At 39.6% G+C, this 27,656-nt stretch overlaps 1 protein-coding gene across 1 annotated transcript in view; it reads left to right on the plus strand.

Moving 5' to 3' along the window:
* The window catches only part of faf1 (Fas (TNFRSF6) associated factor 1), a 134,003-nt gene that overhangs the window by 36,521 nt on the left and 69,826 nt on the right, over positions 1-27,656 (plus strand). Inside the window, exons 7-8 of the mRNA XM_057840868.1 lie at positions 2,634-2,739; positions 9,458-9,544. Of these exons, the coding sequence (XP_057696851.1) occupies positions 2,634-2,739; positions 9,458-9,544 (193 nt within the window). The remainder of the gene's footprint in view (positions 1-2,633; positions 2,740-9,457; positions 9,545-27,656) is intronic.

Genomic DNA, 27,656 nt, shown 5'->3' on the forward strand with positions numbered 1-27,656 from the left:
AATCTTAGGTAATTGTTAAACAAAATCTAAAATCGGCTATAGGAGTCAAATATCATTTTTAAATGGGAAGGCTGACAGAAAATTTGTTTTTTAAGCAATTCTTCAGATTTATACAAAGTCTTGTTTCAAGTAATTTGTGCGTAGTCCTACCCCCCCAAAAAAACCAAAACAAAACTAGCAGGACTGATAACATATCCTCTAGCAGAGGTGAATTGCATTAATTGCATTTTCCCTGAGGATTTGGGCCTGTTACTGACATTTGTTCTAAAAGTGCATGTGTTCGAACCTCCTTTATACAAATGCATCTGGAGTAGCCACCTGTTATAGATTAGACTGCACTCTTTGTAAAATTGGAGGTAGGCAATGACCTATTGATTCTCTCTATTAACACATAGTCATATGAAAAAATTAGGACACCCCATTAAGTATTCAGTTGTTTATTAAGAAATGTTGACATATCAATGTCTGATCTTGTTTTTGTTGATCTCTGGAAAAGAAAGTGATTTAATTGCAGGTCAACAACAAAAATGAACATTGTTTTACTCATTAAACCAAATTTGTCAACAAAAATGCATATTCTAACTGAGGAAAAAGTTAGGACACCCTACCACCTAATAGCTAGTGTTACCCCCTTTGGCTGAAATAATGTCATTGAGACGCTTTTTGTAGCCATCTAACAGTCTTTGACATCGGTCTGAAGAAGGTTTGTCCCACTCCTCAACACAGAATACTTTTAGCTGTGAGATGTTTGAGGGGTTTCTTGCATGTACAGCCCGTTTCAAGTCACCCCACAGCATCTCAATGGGATTAAGATCTGGGCTTTGTCTCGGCCAGTCCAGGACTCTCCATTTTTTCCTTTTCAGGCAGTCCTTGGTGGATGTACTGGTATGTTTTGGGTCATTGTCATGTTGCAAGGTCCAGTTTCGCTTCATCATTATTTTTTTCACACATGGTCTCACATGTTCCTCAAGCACCCTCTGATACACGATAGATTTCATGGTAGATTCTTTGATGGTGAGCTGGCCAGGTCCTGCTGAAGCAAAGCATCCCCTAACCATGACACTTCGACCTCCATGCTTCACAGTTGGTATGAGGTTCTTTTCCTGGAATGCTGTATTGGGTTTACGCCAAACATGTCCTCTGTTCTGGTGTCCAAATAATTAAATTTTAGATTCGTCTGTCCAAAGAACATTATTCCAAAAGTCCTGGTTTTGTCTACATTCATTCAAGAGAGCAAAGGTATCCTCCCTGCCCCTTCCTCCATTAAGGTTACACTTGTGAATTTTCTTTCTGATTGTAGAGGCATGCACTTTTACACCAACAGTAGCAAGAGCCTGCTTTAGGTCCAGTGATGACATTTTAGGGATTTTGGAGACTTCTTTCAGCATCTTGTGGTCTGATCTTGGGGTGAACTTTCTTGAACGGCCAGTTGTTTTGAATGTCCTCCACTTGTACACTATTTTTCGAACAGTGAAATGGCTGATTTATATTATTTGAGATCTTTTAAAATGCCTTACCAGATTCATAAGCGTCTACAATGTTCTTTCTGAAGGCCTCAACAGCTCTCACCATAATCTCACCATGGTGTTTTCTCTCACTTCAACAGTCAGGGGCACACCAAACTAAATGTGAACTTTAAAAAAGACAAGCCTCCTTCAAAACACTGGGTAATGATGTTCTAATTATGTGCGCCTGATGTGATACACCTGTGTGATTTTAGCCATTTTAAATGGTATTGAATGTCTAGGTGTCCGAATGTATTCCTCAACAGAAATGGCATTTATTTAAAATTACATTTTACAGAAAGTTAAAAAATATATATTTTTTCCAGGTTTGTTTAGTTCTATTACTTGAATCTCTCAAGATTGTTAAAATTGATAATAAATATCCATATTACCAAATATGTTACAAAACACACAGGCTTCCATAGGGTGTCGTAATTCTTTCACATGACTGTATATATCGGCATTGAATGGTATAAGGTATATATTAACATTGCCAGCCCCTCCCCAACAAAATTGTTTGGTTGTCAATTGCCGTCAATGGCACTGAAACATTATCAGCCACTGTCAGCCCTCCCAATTTCAAATGCATTAGACGACTACCTAATCAATGCAAAACAAAGAGTGTACAGATTGTTTTCATATCAGCATATTGAAAGACCCTGTACTGTTACTGTGCAGGTGCTCATACCGGTTGTAGCCTGCTGTGTCGAGTTGAGCTCTGGTCAGGCGTGTTTAGACATAACCTGCGAAGTAGGTGACAAAACTCCCAGAGGAGGTCCCCACCTCCCACTGGACCAGTATGTCATGTATGAGCATGTATAAGCTTGCCTTTTTACTTGGTAGCTCTTAGTAGTAATTGTTGACCACCTTCTTTTCCTTCGGTCATTGATGATATGTTTTGTCACACTTGTTTGGATAGTGCCATTTCAAACAATTGTATGATTAATCTTCCATAAAATTGTTGGTTTGGGTTTAGGCTATGTAGGAATCTGTTTTGTTGACACCACAAAAAGTGCCTTTCTGTGAAAGCGCACACAGTTGTCAATACCCTGCCTTTCGTGGTTGTATATATGACTACTTATGATTACTTTTTCTGTCTCCTTTTATCCCCTCATACTCTTTGTCAAGTGCTCTCCCAGACTCGCTAAATCAGAACTTCCTACTGGTCATCAATCATCAAGAGGCCCAGAGGGATTACAACCTCAACTTCCCTGGTTCTAGAACCATACAAGAGGTGAGTAGAAAAGTGGTCCATGTATATCCTTTTTAGTATGAACCTCTTGCATACGTAATATTCCGGTGCTCTGGTTTCCCATCACGCAGCTTTCATTCCATTTGCTGAACATTGCTAGTCTATCTCAACCATCGATTCATTATTCATCACAAATGATCACATTTCCAAGCACATAATTACTCTCGCAGCTGCGGCCTGGTAAAACCCCTACTTCACCCCCACCCTCTCAGTCCAAGTGTCTTTTAGTATCAAAAGTCCTAGCACTCGAGAAGGGTTTAAATGATTTAACGTTGTTTGATTTGAACGTAACAAATAAGGGTTTTTAAACCTGCAACGGAATTATTGGTTTTACGGTATATGTTGTAATTACCGTATAGTCTGTTTAATTGTAAATTGAGAAGGTTTCTGTGGAACATGTACATTTCTGTGTAATTTTCTAATGTATACACTCATTAATCAGAATTGCTTTATTGTCATTGTACTGGTGCAATTAAATTTTCAGGTGCGATCCTCCTCAAGTTGCAAGTAAAACTTAATTCCAGTCATTGCACGCACTTGATAAAGCAAAACCACATAAAATGATATCCAGTGCAAGACTCATATTTCATCTCTCTTTTCTCCCCTTTTGACAAGTTTTTCAACTAATTATTCACTCTCAAGCCGCAACGGGAAGTTACTGCTTGCTCACTGCTGCCACTACAGGCCCTTGCTCCTCCGTGAGTGTGAAGATCACACTGATAATAATCATGCTACAAGCCGGGCTTGTAATGGTGCTAATTGACCAGATTAGTATAGCTAGCATCTGAGCTGACGGGAGGGAGCTTGCCTCCCTGGTTTCCTGGCTCTCCTTATTGGAGTTGTGCTATTCCTCTGTCGCTGTCATCTTTCTCTCCTCTTCTTCTCAGCCAGATGGTTTTGATGAGCACCCACTGTGAAACTTAAGTGTTTCTACTGGGATTACAAACACAGGGGAGGGCACCCTGTGGTGTGGGAGGGGGAAATCCATGGTCCCAGAAAGGAGGCTTGACTGTCGGCATGGTGGTGGTGCTATAAGAGCCCGTAGGGAAGCGCAAAGGGACAATGTGGGCTTTTAACGGGGCTCTATGTTGTGGTCTTTTCCTTATGCATGCTCGTCTTTAGGCATCTCGGGGGACCCCTGGAGAGGAAATGAGGCCCAGAACTTAAACCTGAATAGAACTGGATTGTACTCACCCCATCTTGACTGTGCCCCTTTAACACAAGAGCTTTGCTTTTTTATTGTTACCGTGATGATGAATTAAATAATGTTGTCACACTACGTAGAGACCGAGTTACAAGGTCCATTTTCAAGACAAAGTCAAATACCATTCTAAAAATGTATTTGTACATTAAATTGGAAATGTGTAGATCACTGGATGTCATCATTTTTTGTCAACTCTGACTTTGTTGCAATTGAGAGATATATAACATGTGACTGACTAGGGATGTCCCCGTGTGTCATGTGATCAGAAATCGGGCAGATTGGGCTATTTTTCAAGGGATCGGAATCGGGTGAAAAGGATCGGGTTTTTAATTTAGTCACACAAAAATATTGTTTAAGGGCTAAAAATGAACACAATAATCCAGAAATACAATGTCATTGCCAAAAACAAAAATATATGTGTTTTATACTCTCCAACACTCCCGGAAAAAGCGTATGAGGAAGCGCTGTAAACAGTACAGTTCTGTAAAATGTTTGGAACTTTCGTTCAGATAATGAAAAAAAAAAGACTTTTATCGGATCGGGATTGTATCGGCAGATTCTCAAAATCAGGAGGCTTGGACTCGGGTCTTGTTGATTTACTGATAGCCACGTGACTTCACAGATAAAGCACCCTGGCTGCTTTAAAAGGGGCAATGAGCATATCCGAACAACATATAGTCAAAGCGGGCTGAAAAGACTTATTTTTTTTCGTTTCATTAAAAAATGAATTTACCGACATAGTCAAAATTACGCCGGTCATCGTGCACCATCTCGGTAACGGTAAATTTTCGGTAAACCGCCCGGCTCTAATGCATAGGTGTATGTGCGTATGTAAGCATGTCATCTTTTCTGACGGTGGTTTCTATCTCTGCTTTTACATAATTGATTTTTGCTTTTGAGCATTACACTTTTTACATATCACACAGTTGGATCGTCTGTTGGAAGTCTGTGACTGTGTTACTGTGTGACATCTGCCAGATTGATCATACTTTGGTGATAATGATTTCCTCATCGGCTCATCAATAGCCACTGCAACCCTAACTTAATCCTGGCTGCACTTCTGCTTAATGCTGCATCATCTGTATTTCATGGAGCAAATTTGACAGGACAGAGAACCAAACAAAATTTGGACTGCACTACTACATACTTCTACGACTCGTTCTTGTCACTGGTCAATCACAGAGACACTACAGTGGAAAGGAGTCATAGTTCACAATCACAATATAACTGGGAACGAACCCAATCTGCTTGTCATGAGTCAGACGAGTTAACCGCGGCACCATCAGCATCCTGGATGTGGAGTGTTTGTGCTTCTACTAGGACTCCAGAGTGCAACAAAGAAGTAACACCATATTTAGCCAGCCTGGCACATCTTTTTCTTCATACTGTGTCTAGTCTCAGACATATGGACTCCACTACAGAGCACCCTTCACTTGTCGCTCCGTCTTTTGTCCCACTGAAAACTAGCCGACGGTCCTGCTTGTGCATATCAATAGGGACGGTCCTGTCTTCTTGTTTGTCTTTGCACAAGGCTCTAGCTTTGCCTTGTGGCTCTGTGGGATCTGCCCTTGCCCCTCCTTTTCTGTGCCTTCATTCTCCATGTCTCTCCCAGTGTCCTCCCTCTAACTTCTTTCTTTTCCATGTCCAGAGCACAGGGCTGGGTACACTCTTGATTGGCATTACTAGACAAGAGTGTGGGGGTAAGTAGCTGGCTAGCATGTGAGCTAAGCTGGAGAGCAAATGTTTGCCAGGGAAGTAGCGGGTAGAATAGAGATGGCTGCCGGGCTCCGAGTTGTCCGTGACCAGACCCGTTGTCCTGGGGATTTCCCTCCTCTGCTTCCCCCCCTCGGGGTTGGGCCTGGGGCCCATCCGCGTTTCGCAGCTGGGAGTCATATACCAAGTAAAAGATGACAAGGCTACAGAGCTGAGAAAAAGGAAGGGTGGCTAAAATAAAGGAATGAAAGACATCTGGTGCCTTGGGGAGATTAAGAAAGAGCACGAGGGAGAAAGCTTGTGACTGTTTATCGGAAACTCTTTGATTCTCTTCCAGCCGGGGATTACAGGCAATTGGCATTTACAATGATCGGATCATTGATTTAGCTGTGGAAAGCATTGTCTTGTCGCTCAGCACTAAAGCCAGGCATGCCAGTGTTCTCGATAACTTTCTTAATAGCCGCTGTTAGAACTTCCCAAATTAGAATGCTGCAACCTTAATTAAATATATTCCCACCTGTATTTCTAATACAGTTTAATACCTGTTATTTATCTAGGCTCATGAGCTGCAAGTTTCTTTCTACATTTGGCGGGAAAAAGTCATTTCCTTATTTCTTCACCTGTTAGATTCCTATGATGGTAGGTAGGGGGCAGTATTATACAGTCTTGCAGAGAGATGCGACAACATACATTTAAATACTTTTATACATTGATATTGCCATCTAGTCTAATGTTTTATAAAGTTGTGACTTGTAATTCTGCTCTTGAAATGTCATCGACAGGTTAGCTAGTCCATTACCGTTGCTGTTTCCCTTCCTCAGAGGAAGCAGCTTGTCCTCTACTTTCAATTTCTGTCTCCACTCTCCTCTGTCCCCACCTCTCACCTTCGCTCTCTCTGCGGTGGGCATAAGTTTGTTGTTTCTCTCAGGCTGCTTTAACCTCTGACAGCAGTCTCTTCATTACTAGTGTTTATGCCTCTCCTTTCCTCCCTTTACCCCTCTTCTCATCGAGTGGCTAGGCGGTCAGGCAAATCCCTGTAGTGCGGCTGGTCAAACATAGATATTACACTCTGTAATAACACTGGCCACCCGCTCTGACCCCAAGCCCTCCATCTTGGCGAAGGGTTCTCATCATGAGGGTCACCAAGGAGCAGGAGGGCGAGGGCTTTAAAAGTACCAGACAAAGGGTGGATTGTGCCACTCATTTATTATTTTTGTTTTATTTTTAGCATAAGTGTTATTCTCTACGGTGCCAGGCCCAATGAAATAAATAGGACACAATGGGTTCATGAAAAAGCTAGTTTAAATTATAATAAATCTTGATTTGCACTCTCAGGTCTATCTGTGTTGTTATACTTTCAGGCTTTCCAGAATTTCAATATTCTTCGTTTTTTTTTTTTTTTTTTTTTAATACCACATTTAATATTTAAAATAACATAACGCTTTCAGAACAGTAGGAAGGTTGTTGCTTTTTTTCAGTGTTATGAGTGCTAATCTGACAAAGTTACTGTGTGGTCCATAGAGGTGGGAATCTTTGGGCACCTAACGATTTAATTACAATTACGATTCAGAGGCTCCGATTCGATTATAAATCGATTATTGACCCACTGACCCACCGCACCTTTAATGTGTTGTACATTAGTTCCAAAATTGTTCAAAAATCCTCTCAGGCTAAACCAAAGTAATATTTCATTATCAAGTTAACAGTTAGAAACAGTAAATAAAATACTCAAGTCCCATTCTGTATCAGCAGCTTTAAACTACATTCAATTAATTTAATGATGTGAATCAACCGTTAAAGTTGTTAAAATTGCTATCGTTATTCCATAATTTCCCTTCTGTCTACTTTCGACATGTCAGTGTTTTAAAACTGTTTCTTCATTTAAAGATAGATTCAAGTCAAGATTTTGTCGATTCAGGAGTATTTTAGATAAAACGTTATTTTGGTTCGCTGGAACAGAGCCTTCTAGAGAAGTCTACTGCTGTAAGATGGCGGCGATTTGCGACGCGGCAACTACTAAACGGCAAGTCTGTCATTTCGCATCTAGTTCTCTTTATATGTTTTAACACCGCCGTCATCTGTCATTTTGCATCTAGTTCTACATATATGTGATATCTATTATAGCCATATGTGTCAGTATGTTTTTAGCAACTAGCAAATGGGCGCTGTTTGAAGCAGCTGTCGGCCGCAGTCAGGTATTATTGTTTTTTTATCTAGCGGCATGAGTTGTACATGATATTTACGCTCGGTCCGTTCCTCATTGCGTCCCGAAGACTGCGCTGACTGTGTTTTAGTTCTGCTTTACCTGGTATAATTCAATAATCAGAATTTAGATGTTTTTTTAATCGTTCTCCAATCTTTCACGGCCGAATCGCGAATAATCTAAGAATCGGAAATTTCGCACGCCTCTAGTGGTCAATGTTTAAACCTAATTTTGGAGCAACTCCAGTTTGACTGTCACTGTTAATGGAAGTCAGTAAGTTAAAAACACTGCTCTCAACATTGATGCACTGTAGTTTTGCACTTCAAATCAGGGTAACATGAAATCATTCAGTGGCTATAGACATCCATGAGGGAGGACCGGAAAGACTTGGGTATGATAGAGCAAGGTGAATGTGATATTTTAAGCTACTGGCTGCCATTGATGGGTATAGACGTGGCAGACGAAAAGTTAACACGCAGCTCTCAATGATCAATGTTACTTTGTTCACTACAAATTACCATAGCATTAACAAACATTGTTTATTTAAAATGAGCCTTAAATAAACCCAATAACATTGCTATCTATCTTTTAATCCAGATATTGTATTGGATCTGATTAAATAGCTCAAATAGGTACAATGTTGTTGCTATATGATGTCTCAAACCCTACTAGAAACCTTGCCCCCATAGTCTTGACAATCCAGTGTTTCATCCGTGCGACATTGACATTGTGTTTGTGGTTTTCTTTAAGTTTCCACTTAGATGACCAGCAGTCCTTCATATGCTCGGGGATCCATCACTCTTTAGTACTTTTTACAAAGACGGGATTTGACCCGTGGGCTCTTCCCTACAATGGGCAGTTTTCTCAGCATCAGTGTCTAGCCCTGCGGGCCGAAAAACTGTGGTTCTTGCTAAACAAATTCAGAAGAATCCACGACTGCCAGCATTCAGACACCGACGAGCTTTGATCACCTCCGGCTGGCGCACATCAGGCTGGCGTTAGGCCTTTAAACCAACAATGTGCTGGACGGCGTAGCGCGGCACCCTTTGGGCTGGTCGCTGGCGGCTGCTAACTGTTTAAAAGAATGGAATGTTATTAATTGATGCAGATACAGCATCCGCGCATGAATGGGGGCAGAGAAATACTGTTCATTTCAGAACGTGGGGCTGTTGATACAGGGCATTAGCTGTGGCATCTGAGGAATGCTAAAAACACTGCCCCCGCTGTTTTTTTTTTTTTTTTTCTTGGTGTGCCTTTAGCTCACCTCCTTCATTCTCTTCTTCCTTTCTTGTTTTTCTGCACCCCAAATGCAGTATTCTATGATGAGTCCCTCATTATATTTAACATTTAATCACTCTTAACTCTGTGGCAGCCATTCATGGTGATAGACATTTAATCCGTTTTAATTAACCATCGGGCTGGCATTGAATGATCATGTTTCAGCACTATTGACGGCAACGGCCTTCTCAGGCATTTGAACTATTCTGCAGTACATTTATGACCTGTTTTGTCACTGTAGTCAGTCATGAATTGTGTACAGGCTCCAATGTATGAAATTGATTGCATCTGTTTGTTTGTAGGTGAAGAGGAACGTTTCAGACTTAACCAACATCCCAGTACGGCATCAACAGTGGGAAGGGTGGCCGGCATCAGCCTCAGATGACTCTGTAAGAAGACACGCACACAGATAAATATATAAACAAGCCTCTTGATGTTTTCTTATGAAGCTTTTCTGTTTATTTTAAGCACACAAACTGATTTTACGAGAACCGAAATTTACTTTTTGGATTTTATTTCTCTTTTGCATTATATTAAGATTGAGGCACTTGTTGTTTTGAACTGAAAATATATTTTTTTAAACAACTAGTTGTCTGGAGATTTTCCACCATAAAAAAGCAGCATCAGCTCTACTTTTAATATCTACTCTTCTCTATTACAACTATTTATTTTTATTTAAAATGATAGACCACATCTGACCTTAGGGATGAAAATCATGCATTCTTTAGACCTCTGGCAATGGAGACAATTATGTTTAAACATTAAAAAAAAAAAATTAACACCACTAATGAGCGCAGCCATTGTGTGATTAACATTGCGTCAATATCGCCATTTTTTCAAAGCACATGAACACTGATTGACTAGTTGAAAAAGGTAAAAAGCGGCAAGAAAATACAGTGGTACCTCGACATACGATCTATTCTACATCCGACGTAAAATGTCACTCGCCATTTTTTTCCACATCCAACGACATGGTCGAAATACGACGACTTATGACAGATCCGCAGTTTCTTTGTTTTCCCGCAAGATGGACGCATGGCAGATATTCTTGTAAGAACATGGGTTCCAACAATGTTAGTGTAGGTGGTGAAAAAGGAAAAAGGTGACACTTATAGACGCGTGCAAAATTTCCGATTGTTAGATTATTCGCGATTCGGCCGTGAAAGATTCGAGAACGATTCACAAACATCCAAATTCCGATTATTGAATTATACCAGGTAAACCAGAACTAAAACACAGTCAGCGCGGTCTTCAGGAGGCATTGAGGAACGGACCGAGAGCAAATATCATGTTCAACTCATGCCGCTAGATAAAAAAACAAAAATACCTGACTGCGGCTGACAGCTTGGGGACTTGACTATTTTATTTAATGTTATTAACTGTTAATTTGATATTTAAATATTAGTTTGGTGTAGCCTAATAGGATTTTTAAACTATTTTGGAAATAATGTACAAAACATTTAAGGGGGGGGTTTGGGTGACATCAATAATCGACTTATAATCGAATCGGAGGCTCTGAATCTTGATCGAATCGTTAGGTACCCAAAGATTCTCACCTCTAGACACTTACCATTGAAATGACAATGGAAATGATAAAAAATATGAGCGAGGTGTGCGTGTCCGTGAACTGGCTCGACAATACGGCTGTAGAATGTCTACGATCTCGACGGTCCTCTTCTGACCTCCGTTCGCCAGTCTTTATAAGTTAAGGTGACAATTATTATTGTAACATCGCCAAAGAATTTGTCAGCTTCGTCAGGTTTTTAAACATTTATTTCAGAACTTGTGCAACACAACACGTCTATTGTCCGCTGCAGCTGATGCCAGCAACAGAACATAAGGAGTGAAAGTAAAAACTCTAATGCACCTCTCTTTACTCTGTCCCGTCAGCCACTCGGTGTGTTCAGGTACACTACGCAAAACACATCCGCCACATTAGAACTAGGGCTGTCCTAAACGACTAATTTCCTCCCGATTAGTCAGCCGACTATTTTTACGATTACCGTAATTTCCCGAATATAGCGCGCACTTTTTTTCCCCAAAATCAACTGGTAAACTCATGGTGCGCATTATAAACGGGTACATGGAAGGAGACAGAAATATATATGTATTACATATATATATAAACCGATTTTTTTCATTGACACGGCCACGTTGTGTTGAAGAAACGTATGCGGCCACCCGTTGCCGACCATTACGGTACGTGACGTCACCGTTTTGTTTCGGTAATACTTCACTCTAATCGGCCAAATGATTTCGTCTGTGTTAAATTCTGCTTTTTTTACTCTTCATAAAGCACAATTAGTTTCTTGAACTCATTTGAGTCGACGTTTATTGCAGCTCCGCAATTCGGACTATAACAAATGTAAGGACACACACTTCCTGTGTCCGTCAACTATATCGGTCCCTCGGGAAACTCAAACCCAAATAACAATAGTTCCTTTTGTTACTAGTGTCGTGCTGACAGCTATGAGCTCTCACGGATTTCCGACTTACGTTCTCACTTTCATTTTACCGTATCAATCCATGGAAGAAACAGCAGCCTTTATAAGAAAAGTCACATCTGTTTTGTTTTCTCCTAGATTCTGGTAAGTTGGAAAAGTTGTCAAATCATATTATTACCGTAAATATTGTCAGTTCACGTTAATGTTTTGAACTACCAATGTGCTATGCTTGAGCTGTGTTTCACCAGTCAGTAAAATGACATCTCTGTATCTGTACACAAGCTCTGTTTTCTTGTATTCTTCTATTTATTGGTGCTAAAATTAGGGTGCGCGTTATAAACGGGTACAATAATTTTCCCTAGATTTTACAAGTAAATTTGGGGTGCGCATTATACACGGGTGCGCCTTATATTCGGGAAATTACGGTAGTCGACTAATCTAATAATTTTTTTTTTTCTTACTACTTTATTAATGAAATTTTTGTTGAAGCTTATTAATTAACAAAAAACATTTTGGAACACCTAAATTCTTTATTAACGTATAAATAAATAACATAAATATCAATAATAAATCACAAACAATGACGTCAAATGCTGCTGGCATTAACTAATGCAAAAAAAAAAAAAAAAAATGTAAACGGAAACACTGAGACTTTACCTCTTTAACAGGAGTCAAAACAATTCTTACTCTTTTTGTGGTATGTCATCGTCTATATTGTTCTAAATGTTAAAATGAACTGCAATGTCCCGGACAACCATTTTCAGAATACTTTGTGTGTGAGTTCTGATGCTTTTTCTGGTGTGCATTCCGCATTTTTGGGGGAGGGGAAAAACTGTTCAACTTTTGTTTGTTTTAACCTGAAAATAGATAAATTTGAGGGCACACTGAAATATTACCACAATTATTTTGAATGAGAGGCACACATACCCACAGTGACAAAAATTAAATATATAGTATTAATTTTATAGCATACTACTATATGTATATACACAATGATACTTTATAATATAAAGTAACTAACATTAGTGCAGTCATGGATTACAGTAAGCAGGCCAGTGCTGTTTCCATATATATTTTTATTATATTATGTATATATAGGATATATGTATATATTTTCCCCAAGTGGGAGCTTCAATGATCCTAATAAATTTAATAATAATAAAAAATATATATATCTAATTATATAATATATACTGTATATGTTATTTTATTAAATAAAAATGCACGTTGATACGACACACATAAAGGTAGCTTCCATTTTTTAAAAAATCGTTAGAAAGTTGTATGGACTTAAAATCCGCTAGCTTGTTGTTTCTTGTTGTCTTCAAAAATTATACTTGGGTGACGGCGCTTCAAGTGTTCGTTCATAGCCGACGTGCTACCGTGGTATGCGAGCTCAGCTTAGCAAAGAGTACACACAGTGGCACCCTCAATATTTTCCTTGAAATAATACCAGGCTCTGGCTATTCTGGTCCGCTTTTTTGGCTTTATGCCACTTTCACGTGTCACCAATTCTGCCCTTTTTGTTAATTGGCGGTATTTTCAACTCCTCGCCCTACTGAGGAGTGAACCGGCGATTCACTTGGCTCGTTGTCGTCGGTCCGTCGGATTTCCTCCTCAGGAAGGCGGTGGCGTGCATAAAAACATCGAGAGGCTTCTGATTGCTCTTTTTACACTTTTATTGACCAAAACAAAAACGTGAAGGATGCAGCAGCTGAACTCCGCGCTACCCGCGCACTTTTCCAACTCAGCGATCTCGCTCCCTCTCTCTCGCTCGCCCACTTTCTTCCTCTTTGCTCAATCTGAGTATCTGACAACGCCGGTGACATTGAAATAACAGCGGCCCCCTTGAGGGTGTATCGCGAGCGCCCGCCATTCTAAACTTTATCCGCATGTAATTTTTTTAACCCGTCATTACCCGTCGACGGTATGTTTTGCCCGTCGACGCATTTGCGTCATCGACGACGTCGACAACGTCGACTAGTCATGACAGCTCTAATTAGAACCCAATTCATTACATTATTACAGGTATTATTGTTATTATTACTATTATTATTTTGTTATTCCAATTTTTATGTATTTGTTTTGCTCTGTGTAATTGGTATTTGCAATAGTAACAGCAGTATTTATGAAAGATTTACTGTAGGTTTCCTGGCTGTGGAACGAATGAATGGAATTATAATGTATTCTTATGGGAAAATCCTGCTCGACATACGACCATTTCGACTTACAAACAAGGTCCTGGAACGAATTAACTTCATATGTAAAGGTACCACTGTAGGCATGTATTGTTTATGGTTTCTGTACCTGTTCTTTCTCTGTCTGAGACTCAGATGTGGTCTGCTTCACTTTCTGCGTTCATTTCTCTAATAACCACACGTAGCACAGTGGGTAGCAAATGTGTAACGGGTTGGCGAGACAATCTGAAATATTCAGATTTGATCATTTGAAACAGTACTGGCATTTAAAAATGTGTGACAATGGCTGTTTTGCTTTAATTCAAATTTTTCGTCCCCATTACACATTGTCTATTCACATTATTAAACAAGATTCTTTCCACTGGGATTCACATAATCAAGATGTTTTCTATCTCTTTAATATAAAGAATACAGCCTTTCGGTAATATTTAAATTACAGGCCATCTTTTTACTCATACTTGTAAAATGCATCGCAATGGTGCCATGCCCAAGCCGTCTGTCAGAAGCTAATTAAGATGTCAAAGACCGCTCCTGTCCCGTGCCCTCTATCTGTGGACATTATAGCTCACATCATTGAGTCCCGCTGACCTCACTCATCCCTAGGTCGCTCGTCCCAGCCATTCATTCTCCACACAGTCAAGCTGATCAGAAGCAGAACCTCGAGAAACCTCTGACCCCTTTTGTCTTGCCCTGTCTTTGACAGCCTATGTGTTCCCATACTAAGTGTAAGGAATGGGTTACCATGCTACACCGTGGAGCCACTGTGCACATATTGTTTGGTTCACTTTGAGCTAACGTTTTCCTTTTAAGATCATTGATTGGTATTTAGTTTAAAGGATTGCTTTTAGCTTTAACCCCCCTCCAGAATAGTGTTAATTTGAGCAACTTAATTACAGTTGGTTTCGATTTTGAAAACAATGTGTATTCTCTAAAGATTTTAGAAAGGATACTGTCTTTGTTGACCAGCTGATTTTTTTAGTAAAACCTATAGAAGCATTTGGCAAAACCAAAAAACAAATTCTTTAAAATCTTACAAAAGTCTGTTGCACAGGCCAGCGGAAGATCAAGGTAGAATTGTAGATACAGGAATTGTCCACACACCCATAATGTATTTGCATTCTCTTGTCTTTTCAACATTCTCTATACAAAAAGATGATCAAAAAACTTGTTTTTTATCTTGTTCACAGTTCAAGTTCAACCAGTCTTTGCTTTGATCAATCAGTACTCTGATATCTTGTAAACATTTGCATAGGACAGTATATATTATATTTGATCAAGAATGGATCATGCATGGAAGAAGATTATCACTGAAAACAAACATATTAGACATCTGAATTGAACTATTATTGCAAATGGCATATAATATTCTCAAAAGTCTTTCAGCTATAACAGTCATCAGTGGCTTGGTAGCTTTGAAGACCATTGCAGCCTATCGAGGCATCACATGCCTGTTTACCACCTGGCAAGTACTCTCAATGCAGCCTCTGTGTCTCCTGGATGAGGTGATATTAAAAAGCAGTGAGACAGAAGTGTAATAATGGCCTCTGCTTCAACCACAGCCCCCTTATTGAAACGTCTGAATTTATTAACAGAGAAAGCCCAGGACTTGGCTGGCTATGCAGGTGGGTTGGGAGCCAGTGTTAGTGTCTAGCTCATTAGCCCAGTCTCATCTCTCGGGGTTTGGGCCAATAAACATGGCAGCCCAGACGCTCTAGATTACGTTTCGCTCCATACACCACTTCGCCTTCAGTGGAATCGATTACCATTTAAGTCTACTTCCCCTCTTTAATTGTGTTATTTTACAGTGTATGCCTGCTTGAGTTTACATTGGTGCGTATTTGGTTTTGCAGTTATTCATACTACACACTGTGTCTATGGTTGAATATCGGACTCCAATACGTCAGTAAAGCAGAAATGTGTCTGTAACGTTCCCTGCCAAGTAGAGTGGAACATCCAGAATTGAACACTCGGTGCCTCTTCTAAATTTAAAACAAATGTTCTGGAAAAATGTGAAGTTAATTGATTTATTCCAAACAGAAACTGTATGTGTGCCATATTGACCGGACTTTAAGTGCACTTTTTTGTCATAGTTTGATTAGACCTCCAAATCTGTTTTTTTCTTCTTTTTTTTTGTCTTTTAAAAAAAAAAAAATTTTTTTTGTTAACATTGACAGCCGTGAGATGAGCCTGCGTTTGTCGGCATTGAATAAGTTGGCGCAGTTGTTCAGAAGTGATATTGAAATCCAAAACTGCGGCTGGATGTGATTGGGCACACCCGGGTGGGGGGGTCCCGGTGCCGGGATTGGCAGTGGGACGGCGTAAGATCGGTTGCCAACGGGCTTACACTTACAAGGGATTCACACAATTACTGGGTTCTAGATCACAGAGCTGAATTGTGTACACTCTACCCCCCCAATCACTTAACTCATAGACTTCCCCACCCCTCTCCCCTTCTTTCCCTGGTCAACAGCCCCCATACATGGTGTCAACTAGAAATACATCTAGCTGACGATGACACCAACATATTAAATCAAGCTCAAATTGTCCCCACCAACTTTTAAGCAATCTTTTTTGGATAATATAATGGCATCAGTTATATAGATCATTTTGATTCTTTCCATATGTTGTATGCATAGAATTGACCCTACCATTATTAAGTGAATTATTCTCATTATGTTCAGATTTGCTTTTACCCCTTATCTTTCTGAATATGGCTGTCCATTTTTCCCCCTCAAACGCATGTTAGATTGGCTGATGACGAGACCTGCCCCCCCACAACACAAACACACACTCACAACATCGACAGAAATACATGTCTGCATGCCACCTCTTTCGCCCCCTTGGAAGAGGAGGGATATCAGAAGTCCTTTTCGGCCAGCAGCCACTGGGTCTTTCCCTTATAAAATTTTCAAAGACGTGAGCTGTCCTGAAGGATGGACACAGCTGGATTGCAAGTGTTACATCTTCCAAAGTGAAATGAGGGAGTTTGCAAATGCAGAGGCCGTCTGCAACATTCTTTGGTGGCAATCGGGTCTCCATCACAAGTGACTTGGAGAATGTGGTTGTGTCAGAGCTGAATGTGATTGAGGAGGAGCAGGGAGCAATCTGGATTGGATATCATGGTGCCATCGAGTTTGATACCTTCATGTTCACAGCAGATGATTACAGTAACTTTTTCCCTGGACTGACTATTTAGAGAAGAGGGGAATTGTGCAGTGATGGTAACATCGGTTCGAATGTGGGCCATTGGTGCATGCTCTGGGACCCTGCCCTATGTTTGCGGCATGGATGCGGGCCACTAGGTCATTCTTACCATCCTGTCTTCCGTCACAGTTGGTTTCTTCATCATGATGACTCAGTGACACAATATCGATATTTAGTGGTGTCTTTGAGTTTTGGGGTTCACTCGTCTCTCCTTTTCTTTCACAAAGCTCATTTGTTATTGAAAAGATTAACAATGTGTCACCAAATAGCAACTCTCTATTAAATGAAGTAATCTCTCTGCAAAAAAAAAAAAAAAAGAAAAAAAAAAGAAATCCAAAACTTTAATGCAGGCGTCTCAAAGTTGAAGACAACCCACTGGACAGTATTTTGTAACTCCTTTCTCGATATCTACGTGAGTTAGGTGTTTGTGTAAACCTGTCTTTTTTTCCCCTTCTTATTATTAAAGTAGTCGTTACAGAGCAAGCTACAGTAAGCTCGAGCTAATGTCAGTTTTCAGCTGTTTGTCAGTGTGTTAGCCAAAGTTATTGAGCTAGCCAACCTTGAATCGTTAATAGACCAAAAAATTGTCCAAAGACTATTTTTAGAGCCGTTTAATAGCTTTTTTTTCTTTCTTTTTTCTCTTTAGTTTAGTTTCCGTTTTAATTAATCATTTTTTAAAAAGGGAGAAACGGTAATGTTCTTTTTTTTTTTTTTTTTTTTTTTTTAAATCTTTTTTGTCCTGTTTTTTTTTTTTGAAACAGAAAAGAAAAAAACATTCCTTATTTTGTTTTTTAAGAATATTTGTTTTAAACTTAAAAAATGGAGTTAAAAAAAATCTGTAAAGATTTTTATTTTTTTTAATCACTTCATATTTTCAGATTTTATTGAAATTACATTTTAGCAAGGAAAATGAAGTTGAAGCACAAGATTTACTTTCGTGGGCAGAGGTGGGTAGAGTAGCCAAAAATTGTACTTCAGTAAGTGTAGCATTACTTAAGTACAAGAAAAAAAAAAGTATGTGATGAAAAGAATACTCAAGTAATGAGTAACATTGTGAGTAACTGCTTACGAATTAGTTTTTTTTTCTTCAGCACAATGTTATCTATATGAATTATTGTTACTATGATACTGTACAATAACCCATTACATAACCATATTAAGCCAAAGAAATACAAAAGAAAAAACAAACAAAAATCATTGAATTCCGGCGAGGCGAAAAAAAAAAAAGATAGAAATGAAGCATTATTCGTCCAAACAGCATGAGTGCCCTCTAGTGGAGAAATAGTTCATAGTTTGAATATTGAATAGTTCCTACATAGTTACTATTTTGAAATTAAAAAGATCATATCTCCGGTTTTCCGTGGTCAATCAGTGCCAAATAAAGACTGAGAGAGAGATTAATATCTGCGCTTTCGAATCATGTTGAGGGCAGCTCTCTGTCAAATACTTTATTTTTTACAGTGCTTTAAAGACGCCACGTGATTGAACAAGCTAGCGTGATTGTAGAACGGCAAGCTTGCATCTGATTCGTACAATAGATTCATGTAATTATTGTTGTGACGTCTCATTGGTGAAATTGGTAGAGCTACTCTTGGCATCACTGGCAAAAAAAATTAAAATTAAATCTAATATGAACAATAAAGATGAAGAATGTAACGACTCTTGTGTAGTCCAAAGTAGCGGAGTAAGAGTAGGGTTTTTTCTTCACAGATCTACTTACTCAAGTAAAAGTAAAAAGTATGGCTTAGAAAAACTACTCCTAGAAGTACATTTTTCTCAAAAAGTTCAATAAATGTAACGGAGTACACGTAACGCGTTACTACCCAACTCTGTTCGTGGGTAACATAAAATGTTGTGGCAGGCTTGATCTGCACCCCAAAGTTTGACACCTTTGATTAAGAAGATTAGATTACAGGTATTTTTTTAAAATATATTAAGCATTTTTTGTGGTAAATTTTATGTGGGCCATATTCACCCAGACTATTTCAAGCAGCCCTGGATAAATTTAAGTTGAGACCTCTGCACTAATGGATTTGGTAGTGATTTGGGGAGAGATCAAGAGTTTGGTAAGCAAGTTATGTTGTGTTGTTTAGGCCATTGTTGTCTGAGTAACTGTAGATATGTTACGTTAACATTCCCCTATTTTGCCTGTTGTTCTCCATTTCATTGTAATTGCTAAAATATATAATGTTTGTTCTTTGTCTCTGAAGAAATAAAAATCACCCCAAAAATGTCACTTTTACTTTAATGTGACTTTCCTCTTAATTGTGCATTTTTTTGGCTGGTGAGATTTATACTCCAGTTATCTTAGTCCTAAAAAAAAGTCAGAAGTAGTTTCAATGCACCTGCTTGGTTCATTGGCTTACTAACCCTTTAAGGTTGCTCTGTTCTTGGAAGGAAGAAAGAAGCTTTGGATTTGTGCTATTGTGCATGTAATTGTGTCGTGTATTGTTAGGTGTAGAAAATTCTCACGTTTTGAAGAAACTTGCTTGTTAACTATTGGGTCACCTTGGTACTGTGTACTCAATGTGTTTCATTGTTTATTGTACTGCAGTTTATTCAAGGTCCCATGGAACCTTGAAATTAGAGCAGGATGGATAATGCTCATGCATCACTGAACAACGGTTTATTCGGTTTGCTGTGTTCAGATAGGGTTACCTTATGGAGGGTTTTTATATTTTCCTGAGTTTTGACTGGTATTGCTTCTTTATAACTTGCATGAGTGATTGGCAGGATCCTTTTATTACATATCCTTATCCTCTCAAGCTCTCAACCCCTTCTACAGCACTTCCTTCCTGCAGGTCTGTAATTGCTGACATTTATGTAGTGTTTCATGGTGTTTGCTAATGTATTAATGCTGCAGAGCCCGAGAGTTGTCTTGCCTTGTAGGCCACCCCCTCTCTCCATTTCCCTGCTGGCATTAACGGAATCCTCCCCTACCTGACAGTGGCCTATGAAATCATAGTTTTATTGTTTGGAGCTGGTGAAAGGGGCTTTGGTTTCCATAGCAACATGGCTGAGCTCTTAGCTCAGGAGACCCCTCCCTCGTTTGAGTGTCTGCCTTCAGGTGACATTAAGATTCAAGTTCCATCTGTTGCATTTTCCGTTTTTTCCCCCCTGTTTAAAAAGGCCTTTCTTCATTTACTCACAGGAATTTCATAAGGTTATCGATAGTTTTTAAAGGCAGAAATGAGGTACATTTGTGGTCAAAAGTTTACGACACTTGCCGGCTGAAGTTTTCCACTTGCCACATTGCTTCCAGTAAATTGGAATTGAGTGTGGTGAGGAAAATATTTCCTTTTTCGCCACGCTGGCAAAGGAGAAATTTGGTAGATGGAAGTCAGCTCGTGTCAAAAGTAGCAGTCAAAATCCTCTGATATTCAGAAATGTCCGCATAAACACATCAAACAGCCCCACAGTTCTCCACGTGGCCACTAACGAATGATTGGCTACAATATCAATAAAACGGCACCTGCCAATCCAATCATACTGCTTATATACAGTATGCAGTTGGCTGAATTGTATTTAGATTTAACATTTAGCATCATTGCTATTACAACGCCTAGCAAAAAGTATGGAATCACAAGTCTCGGACGACCACTCACTCTGACATTTTATCATGTAGAACAAACTCAGATAAATAGCTTGAAAAAATAATGAATTAGTTCAGATCTTTAGCATTCAGAAACACTAAAAGAAATGAATAAAAAGAAATGAATAAAAAAAACATTGTGGTGGTCAGTAAATGTTAATTTTGTAGCACAAGTGCAGGGAAATACATATGGAATCACTCCATTCTGAGGAAAGAATATGGAATCATGAGAAACAAACAAAGAAATAACAGTCAAACCACATCTCTAATATTTAGTTGTACCACCTCTGGCTTTTATGACAGCTTGCAGTCTCTGAGGCATGGACTTGATGAGTATTCTTTATCAATTTGGCGCCAACTCTCTTTGATTGCAGTTGCCAGATCATCCTTGCAGGTCGGAGCCTTGCTCTGGACCATTTTTTTCAATATCCACCACAGGTTATCAATCGGGTGGAGATCTGGGCTATTTGGAGCCCATGACATTGACTGGATGAGTCTTTCTCCAAGGAATGCTTTAACAGTTTTAGCTCGGTGGCATGATGCATTGTCATCTTGGAAAAATACATGTTTTCAATTGAAGGGATAAGAAAGCTGTCTTAAATTTCAATGTAAACTTGTGCATTTATTAAAGATTTAACCACAGCCATCTCCCCAGTGCATTTGCCTGACATGCAGCCCCATATCATTAAGGACTGAGGGAATTTTGACGTCTTCTTCAGGCAGTCATCTTTGTAAATCCCACTGGAACAGCACAAAAAAAAGTTTCAGCATCATTACGTTGTCAAGAATCAAGAATCTGCATTGGGCAAGGTGTCAAGTGTCAAGAATCTGCATTGGACAAGGTGATGATGCTGGAACTTTAGTTTGGTGCTGTTCTGCACTTGCGCTATAAAACATTTACTGACCACCACAATGTTTTTTATTCATTTCATTTAGTGTTTCAGAATGCTAAAGAGTTGCACTTTTGAACTAATTCATTATTTTTTCAAGCTTTTTATCTGAGTTTGTTCTACATGATAAATAAGTGAGTGCTCGTCCGAGACTGGTGATTCCATACTTTTTGCTTGAGGTTGTAGAAGCTCAGTTAAAGAGTATGACAAAAAAAAACTTCAGCACAAAGGACAATGACTTCAAATATACATCAAAGTGCTAATGGAATGTCTAAATCAGGCTAGAATTAAAATTTTAGAAACAAATCTGTCAGCAAATTAAACTAATTTAACTGAACGCACCAATTCTGTCAAGACGTGTGGTCATGAGATTCAACCAGAAGCTTGTGGATGGCTACCAAACATGCCTAATTGTTATGAAAATGACCAAGGGACATATACAGTGGGGAGAACAAGTATTTGATACACTGCCTATTTTGCTGGTTTTCCCACTTGCAAGCCATGTAGAGGTCTGTAATTTGTATCATAAGTTCTCTTCAACTGTGAGGGACTGAATCTAATACAAAAATCCAGAAAATCACATTGTATAATTTTTAAATAATAAATTTGTATTTAACTGCATGAAATAAGTATTTGATACATTACCATCTATTAAATATTCGGCTCTTAGTACTTTTTTAAGAACCCCTCCTGTTCTCCACTCATTACCGGAAGTAACTGCACCTGTTTGAACTTGTTACCTGTATAAAAGACACCTGTTCACATGCTCAAACAAACAAAGTCCAACCTCTCCACAATGGCCAAGACCAAAGAGCTGTGTAACGACATCAGGGATTAAATAATAGACCTGCACAAGGCTGGGATGGGCTACAGGAAAATAAGCAAGCAGCTTGGTGAGAAGGTAACAACTGTTGGAGCGATTATTAGAAAACGGAAGAAGTTCAAGTTGACGGTCAATCTGCCTCGTTCTGGGGCTCCATGCAAGATCTCACCTCGTGGGGCATCACTGATCATGAGGAAGGTGAGGGATCAGCCCAGAACTACACAGCAGGACCTGGTCAATGACCTGAAGAGAGCTGGAACCACAGTCTCGAAGAAAACCATCGAAAACACATTACAGCAGGTCCCGCTGCTGAAGCCAGTGCATGTCCTGACACGTCTGAAGTTTGCCACTGACTATCTGGATGATCCAGAGGAGCAATGGGAGAAGGTCATGTGGTCGGATAAGACCAAAATTGAACTTTTTGGTCTAAACTCGGCTCGTTGTGTTTGGAGGAAAAAGAAGGATGAGCACAACCCCAAGAACACCATCCCAACCATGAAACATGGAGGAGGAAACATCATTTTTTGGGGCTGCTTCTCTGCCAAGCGCACAGGACGACTGCACCGTATTGAGGGGAGGATGAATGGGGCTATGTATCGCCAGATCTTGGCTGACAACCTCCTTCCTTCAGTGAGAGCCCTGAAGATGGGTCATGGCTGGGTCTTCCAGCATGACAGCGACCCAAAGCACACAGCCAAGGCAACTAAAGAGTGGCTCCGTAAGAAGCATCTTAAGGTCCTGGAGTGGCCTAGCCAGTCACCAGATCTGAACCCGATAGAAAATCTATGGAGGGAGCTGAAAGTCCGTGTTGCCCGGCAACAGCCCCAAAACCTCAAGTCTCTGGAGAAGATATGCATGGAGGAGTGGGCCAAAATCCCTGCTGCAGTGTGTGCAAACCTTATCAAGGACTACAGGAAACGTTTGGTATCTGTAATAGCAAACAAAGATTTCTGTACCAAATATTAAGTTCGATTTTTGTGATGTATCAAAAAACTTATTTCATGCAATTAAATGCAAATTTATTATTTAAAAATCATACAACGTGATTTTCTGGATTTTTGTATTAGATTTCGTCCCTCACAATTGAAGAGAACTTATGATACAAATTACAGACCTCTACATGCTTTGCAAGTGGGAAAACCAGCAAAATCGGCAGTGTATCAAATACTTGTTCTCCCCACTGTAACTGAATATGAGCATTGCTGTTTGGATATTTTTGATCTAGCAGATTGGGTCCCCTTTTCTGTCATCCCATTGTAGTCATAAAAAAAAAAAAACTTCATGAATGTTTTTTGTGGCGAAGTATCTGTTAAGTATCTGTTATCAGAGGAAAATCAAAGTTGTAGAAACAACTGGAAACTCAAGAGAGACATGACATTGTTCTTTGCAAACGCACATAAACTTTTAAATGTAAGTGTAAATGCCACAACATCAATATTGAACTTGTAAACCATATCTCATCGGTTTCATCCTGTTTTTTCCACTTGTCCCATCAAAGAAATTGCAGAATAATGTAGAACTGTGGTGATCATCAGCACAGCTGTCAGCAGTCATTATCTCACACAACTGCCAGGCTCCCTAGTCCAAACACTGTGTACACAAGAAAAGAAAAAAGAAACACAGACAGAATGAAGGGAGAAAAAGAAAGGTAGAGAAGGGGAAAAAGTGCAAGGGGAGAAGTAACAAAGGAGGGTGGTGGGGGGAGAACATTCTTTTCCTGTATTGGCCACTGAATGCTTGGACCCTCAATGCAAGTGTTAATTAAAAGAATCCAAAAAAGAGGAGCCAGGTCCTTTTGTGTGGAAATGTGGGAGAGGCCAATTTGGGTGGGGGGTTTAACCTCATCACCTCATCCCCTCATGCCCTGCAGCGCGTTAGGCTTGTTTCCACATTTTACCACTGAGCCTTCAAGCTGCACTTGTGTACTTCAACATCGGGAGAAGCCACGGGGTCAAAGCGAGGAAGAGGTTTGAGAGGCTCTCCACTCCCAATTTTTCCCCTCCTCTCCTTGCATCAATGTGGACTTGCAAAGCCTGCAGGCTGTTTTTGACAGGGGAAGTGATCAACCTTATTTATACACTTATTAGGCCCTCAGACCAAAGCCGCTCATTGTGGGCAGTGTGAGTAAAGGGTTTATGGAGAGCCTCTCGAAGACCGCTGTTAAGATTCTCACATTTGATTGCCACTCGATGGGGGAACTTGACAGAATAGTCAGGCCCTTTTCCTAACATCCTTTGTATTTGGCAACTACAACATCTCTTATCCCCACTTCTAGTTCACCTCTCAAATCTACGACTAAAGATTTCCTGCCAGACCTTGTTTATTTTGTCATTTTCCGTCAGTTTACGCTTTACGAAATATGAATTGCATCCGCTAACATGTTTTGGTCCAGAATGTTAACTAAGAGTGAAGTTACAAAAGCAATGTTAGCCAATCCAGTTAAGTGTTCGTCGTTGGTGTTCCTGGGGTGAGACACTTATAGTCAGGTACACTCACAACTAATTGGTAATATGCGAGAAACACAATCTTTTGTCTCTTTCTACACTTCACATCAAAGATTAATTTGACGGGAGTTTTTAACTTTGTCGACATTGACAATTTAGTTGACTGGAGTAACAAAAAATTGTTTTAAAAAAAAAAAAAAACCTTAGATGCATAAGTGGGTCAAAAATGACCCGGTGAGGTTGTTTTCTTGAAATATCTTCGGAATGAAAAATTGTTATCAATTCATATTCCAGGTATTCCTCAAAAAACATATTTTTGATATAATGCCATTCAAATTTTTGATAAACTTTTTTATACATTTGAAGAAATTGTCATTTTTGTATTACTACCCTAAGCTTCCAAAAGTGGGTCAAAAATGACCCGCATGCATTTCCTATGGAATCCAATGGGAATCTTTCATTATCAACTTTGGCTGTCAGGAATGAACTTACCGTGGACCACACAGACTAGGTATGTTAAAAGTGACATCCCTTAAGAAAATTATTTTACACAGCAAGAGCTGATACGTGTACTGTAAGTATTATGTCCATATAGTATTTTGTGCGTGTTTCTTTCATGACTCTTTATTATTATTTATCGACAAATTAACCTACTTCATAACTAGCTAGCTAACTAAGGCTAGGTTCATACCGCAGGTCCTAATGCACAATTCCGATTTTTTGTCTTTTCCTTTTTTTTTGGCGTACCCATTCAGACTGCCTTTGTCCATTGAGCCTGTTCAAGTACCACACATGCGCTCTAATTCGCAGTCAGAGATGCGCTGAGCAAACTTGCCCGCATGCGCAGGAGCATTGGAGCAGAGAGAAAATCGAGCATTGTCAGGCTTATTCTCAACCCATTGAATTTTTTTATGACTGTTGTCAAGCCCGCTCCTTCCCCAAAAAGCCACGTTCAAGCTTGGCGCTAACACTAATGCACAGCTGCACCGCTACCGTAGCACCCTGTCTCTCTCGCTCTTTGCTGATGTTAATTGCTGCATGAGTTCCAATTTGGGTGACTTGACAGTTCGGACCGCAGCCACATTCTGGAAAATTCGGCCCAGATGGGATTTTAACCACATACGAAAGTGACCTGGATCGAATTTGAAAATGGTCCACTTTTATGCGACTTTTTCCCGTTCAATCGAGTTGGAAAAACACGAACAAATCGGATTTGTGCTAGTTTTACAGCTGAAATGGTCCTACAGATGTTGGATGATGGAGAGGCAGTGATGGGGTTGGACTCAAGTGTCCCAAATTTCTGATGATGAGGACCCAGACTATTGTCCAGGTGGCAGTGGCAGTTGTCCACCTGGAAATCCAACTGAACAGGATCAATTTGACTCATAAGATTCCACTTATGTGTCCTCTGAAGAAGAAAGTGTCCAAATCATCGCCAACAGAATGACTTGGTAGGGCTTTTCACTAAATACCTCCCACCCAGGGCAGAACACAGAGCTACAATATCCTCAGAAATCGGTGAGTGACTCCACGAGGGCATACCACCGCTGTCTCACCAAAAAGATGCATGGGAGCGCTTCATCATTGATGATAAAATACAAGGAAGGATGAAGTCTATTGCTGGTCTGCTTTTTTTTTTCTTCTTCCCAAAAAATGTTATTTGAATCATGAAGATATTTCAAGCATGAAATCAATCAGGGGATGTGGCCCTAAATATCATACTAATTAAAATACAAGTGATTATTCTTCACCAAAATGTCATAAAAACACATTGGTTCTAATATGGGTCATTTTTGACCCACTTATGGAAGAGTGAAGGGTCCTCTAACCTGTGCAGCTAAGGGTTAAACATGTTACTGTCCCACTCAATTATTTTTAAACAAGAATAACATAGAAAAATAATTGTGTTTATTAAATGTTTCATTGAGTCAGTCCACTCAAATCCGCTCTCACTGCTCAGAACACTTAAACACTTATATTAAATTGCCACTCAGACTACTGCAAGTGTTTAAACAAGCTCAACGATGTGGCGTCTTTCAAGTATAGCGTCCCAGGCTTCTCTGGCAACATCAAAGCCTCAACAGTTGTCACTCATTGTTAACTTTAACAAGCAATCTAGAGCGCACTGGGACCAAGAAAAGCAGCAGGACGGAGAGTGATCGGATCAGGACATCTCTAGTTTGTTGGCTTATGTGTTGGCGCAGCACATTATAAGTACCTAAAGTATTGATCCTCATAAAAAAGTATTGATACTCGGATCGTGACATGAAGGATTGCGATATATCGCGGGATGATATTGTTTCCCAGCTCTATTTATTACTCGAATGAAATTTTGGGTTGAGAATTCTAGTTATGAGATTGTGTTCACCGATTGCTGTAAAGAAATCTTAAAGGATAAGACAACACCTAGTAATATAGGTGACATTCATGTGACAGATGTTGGCTTCAAGTGTTTATTGAAATGGAGATTTTTTTTAGACCTCAGTCTGATAATGGAGCAAATAACTTTTAAACACATACATATGAATACTGGTAGACTTTAACACGTGCATGTGATAATGGGTATTAATGATGTCACAAATAAGGCCTGGCAAGCTTGGATACTCCCATTTGATTGGCAAAAAAATAGTACCAGCATTGATAAAACATCTGCCCACACTAAGCGCGGCCACTTCTTGGAAATATTGGCTATTGAATGACACCTTAGGAAATTCCCCTTATCAGATTGGTTGGTTTCCATCAGTTATTTTAACCATTTTTTTCCAATTGCATCATGGCCCATATGATTTGGAACTATCTTACCGTGCAATAGTTCGAACTATTGCACAGGGGGGCAGAGCTACAACGCAGCAGGCTCCACACTCTTCTTAAAGCTAGCAAAGCCATTTTCACATCTGCTTTCATCT

The sequence above is a fragment of the Corythoichthys intestinalis genome, chromosome 7 (assembly GCF_030265065.1).
Source record: "Corythoichthys intestinalis isolate RoL2023-P3 chromosome 7, ASM3026506v1, whole genome shotgun sequence".
Lineage (NCBI taxonomy): Eukaryota > Metazoa > Chordata > Actinopteri > Syngnathiformes > Syngnathidae > Corythoichthys > Corythoichthys intestinalis.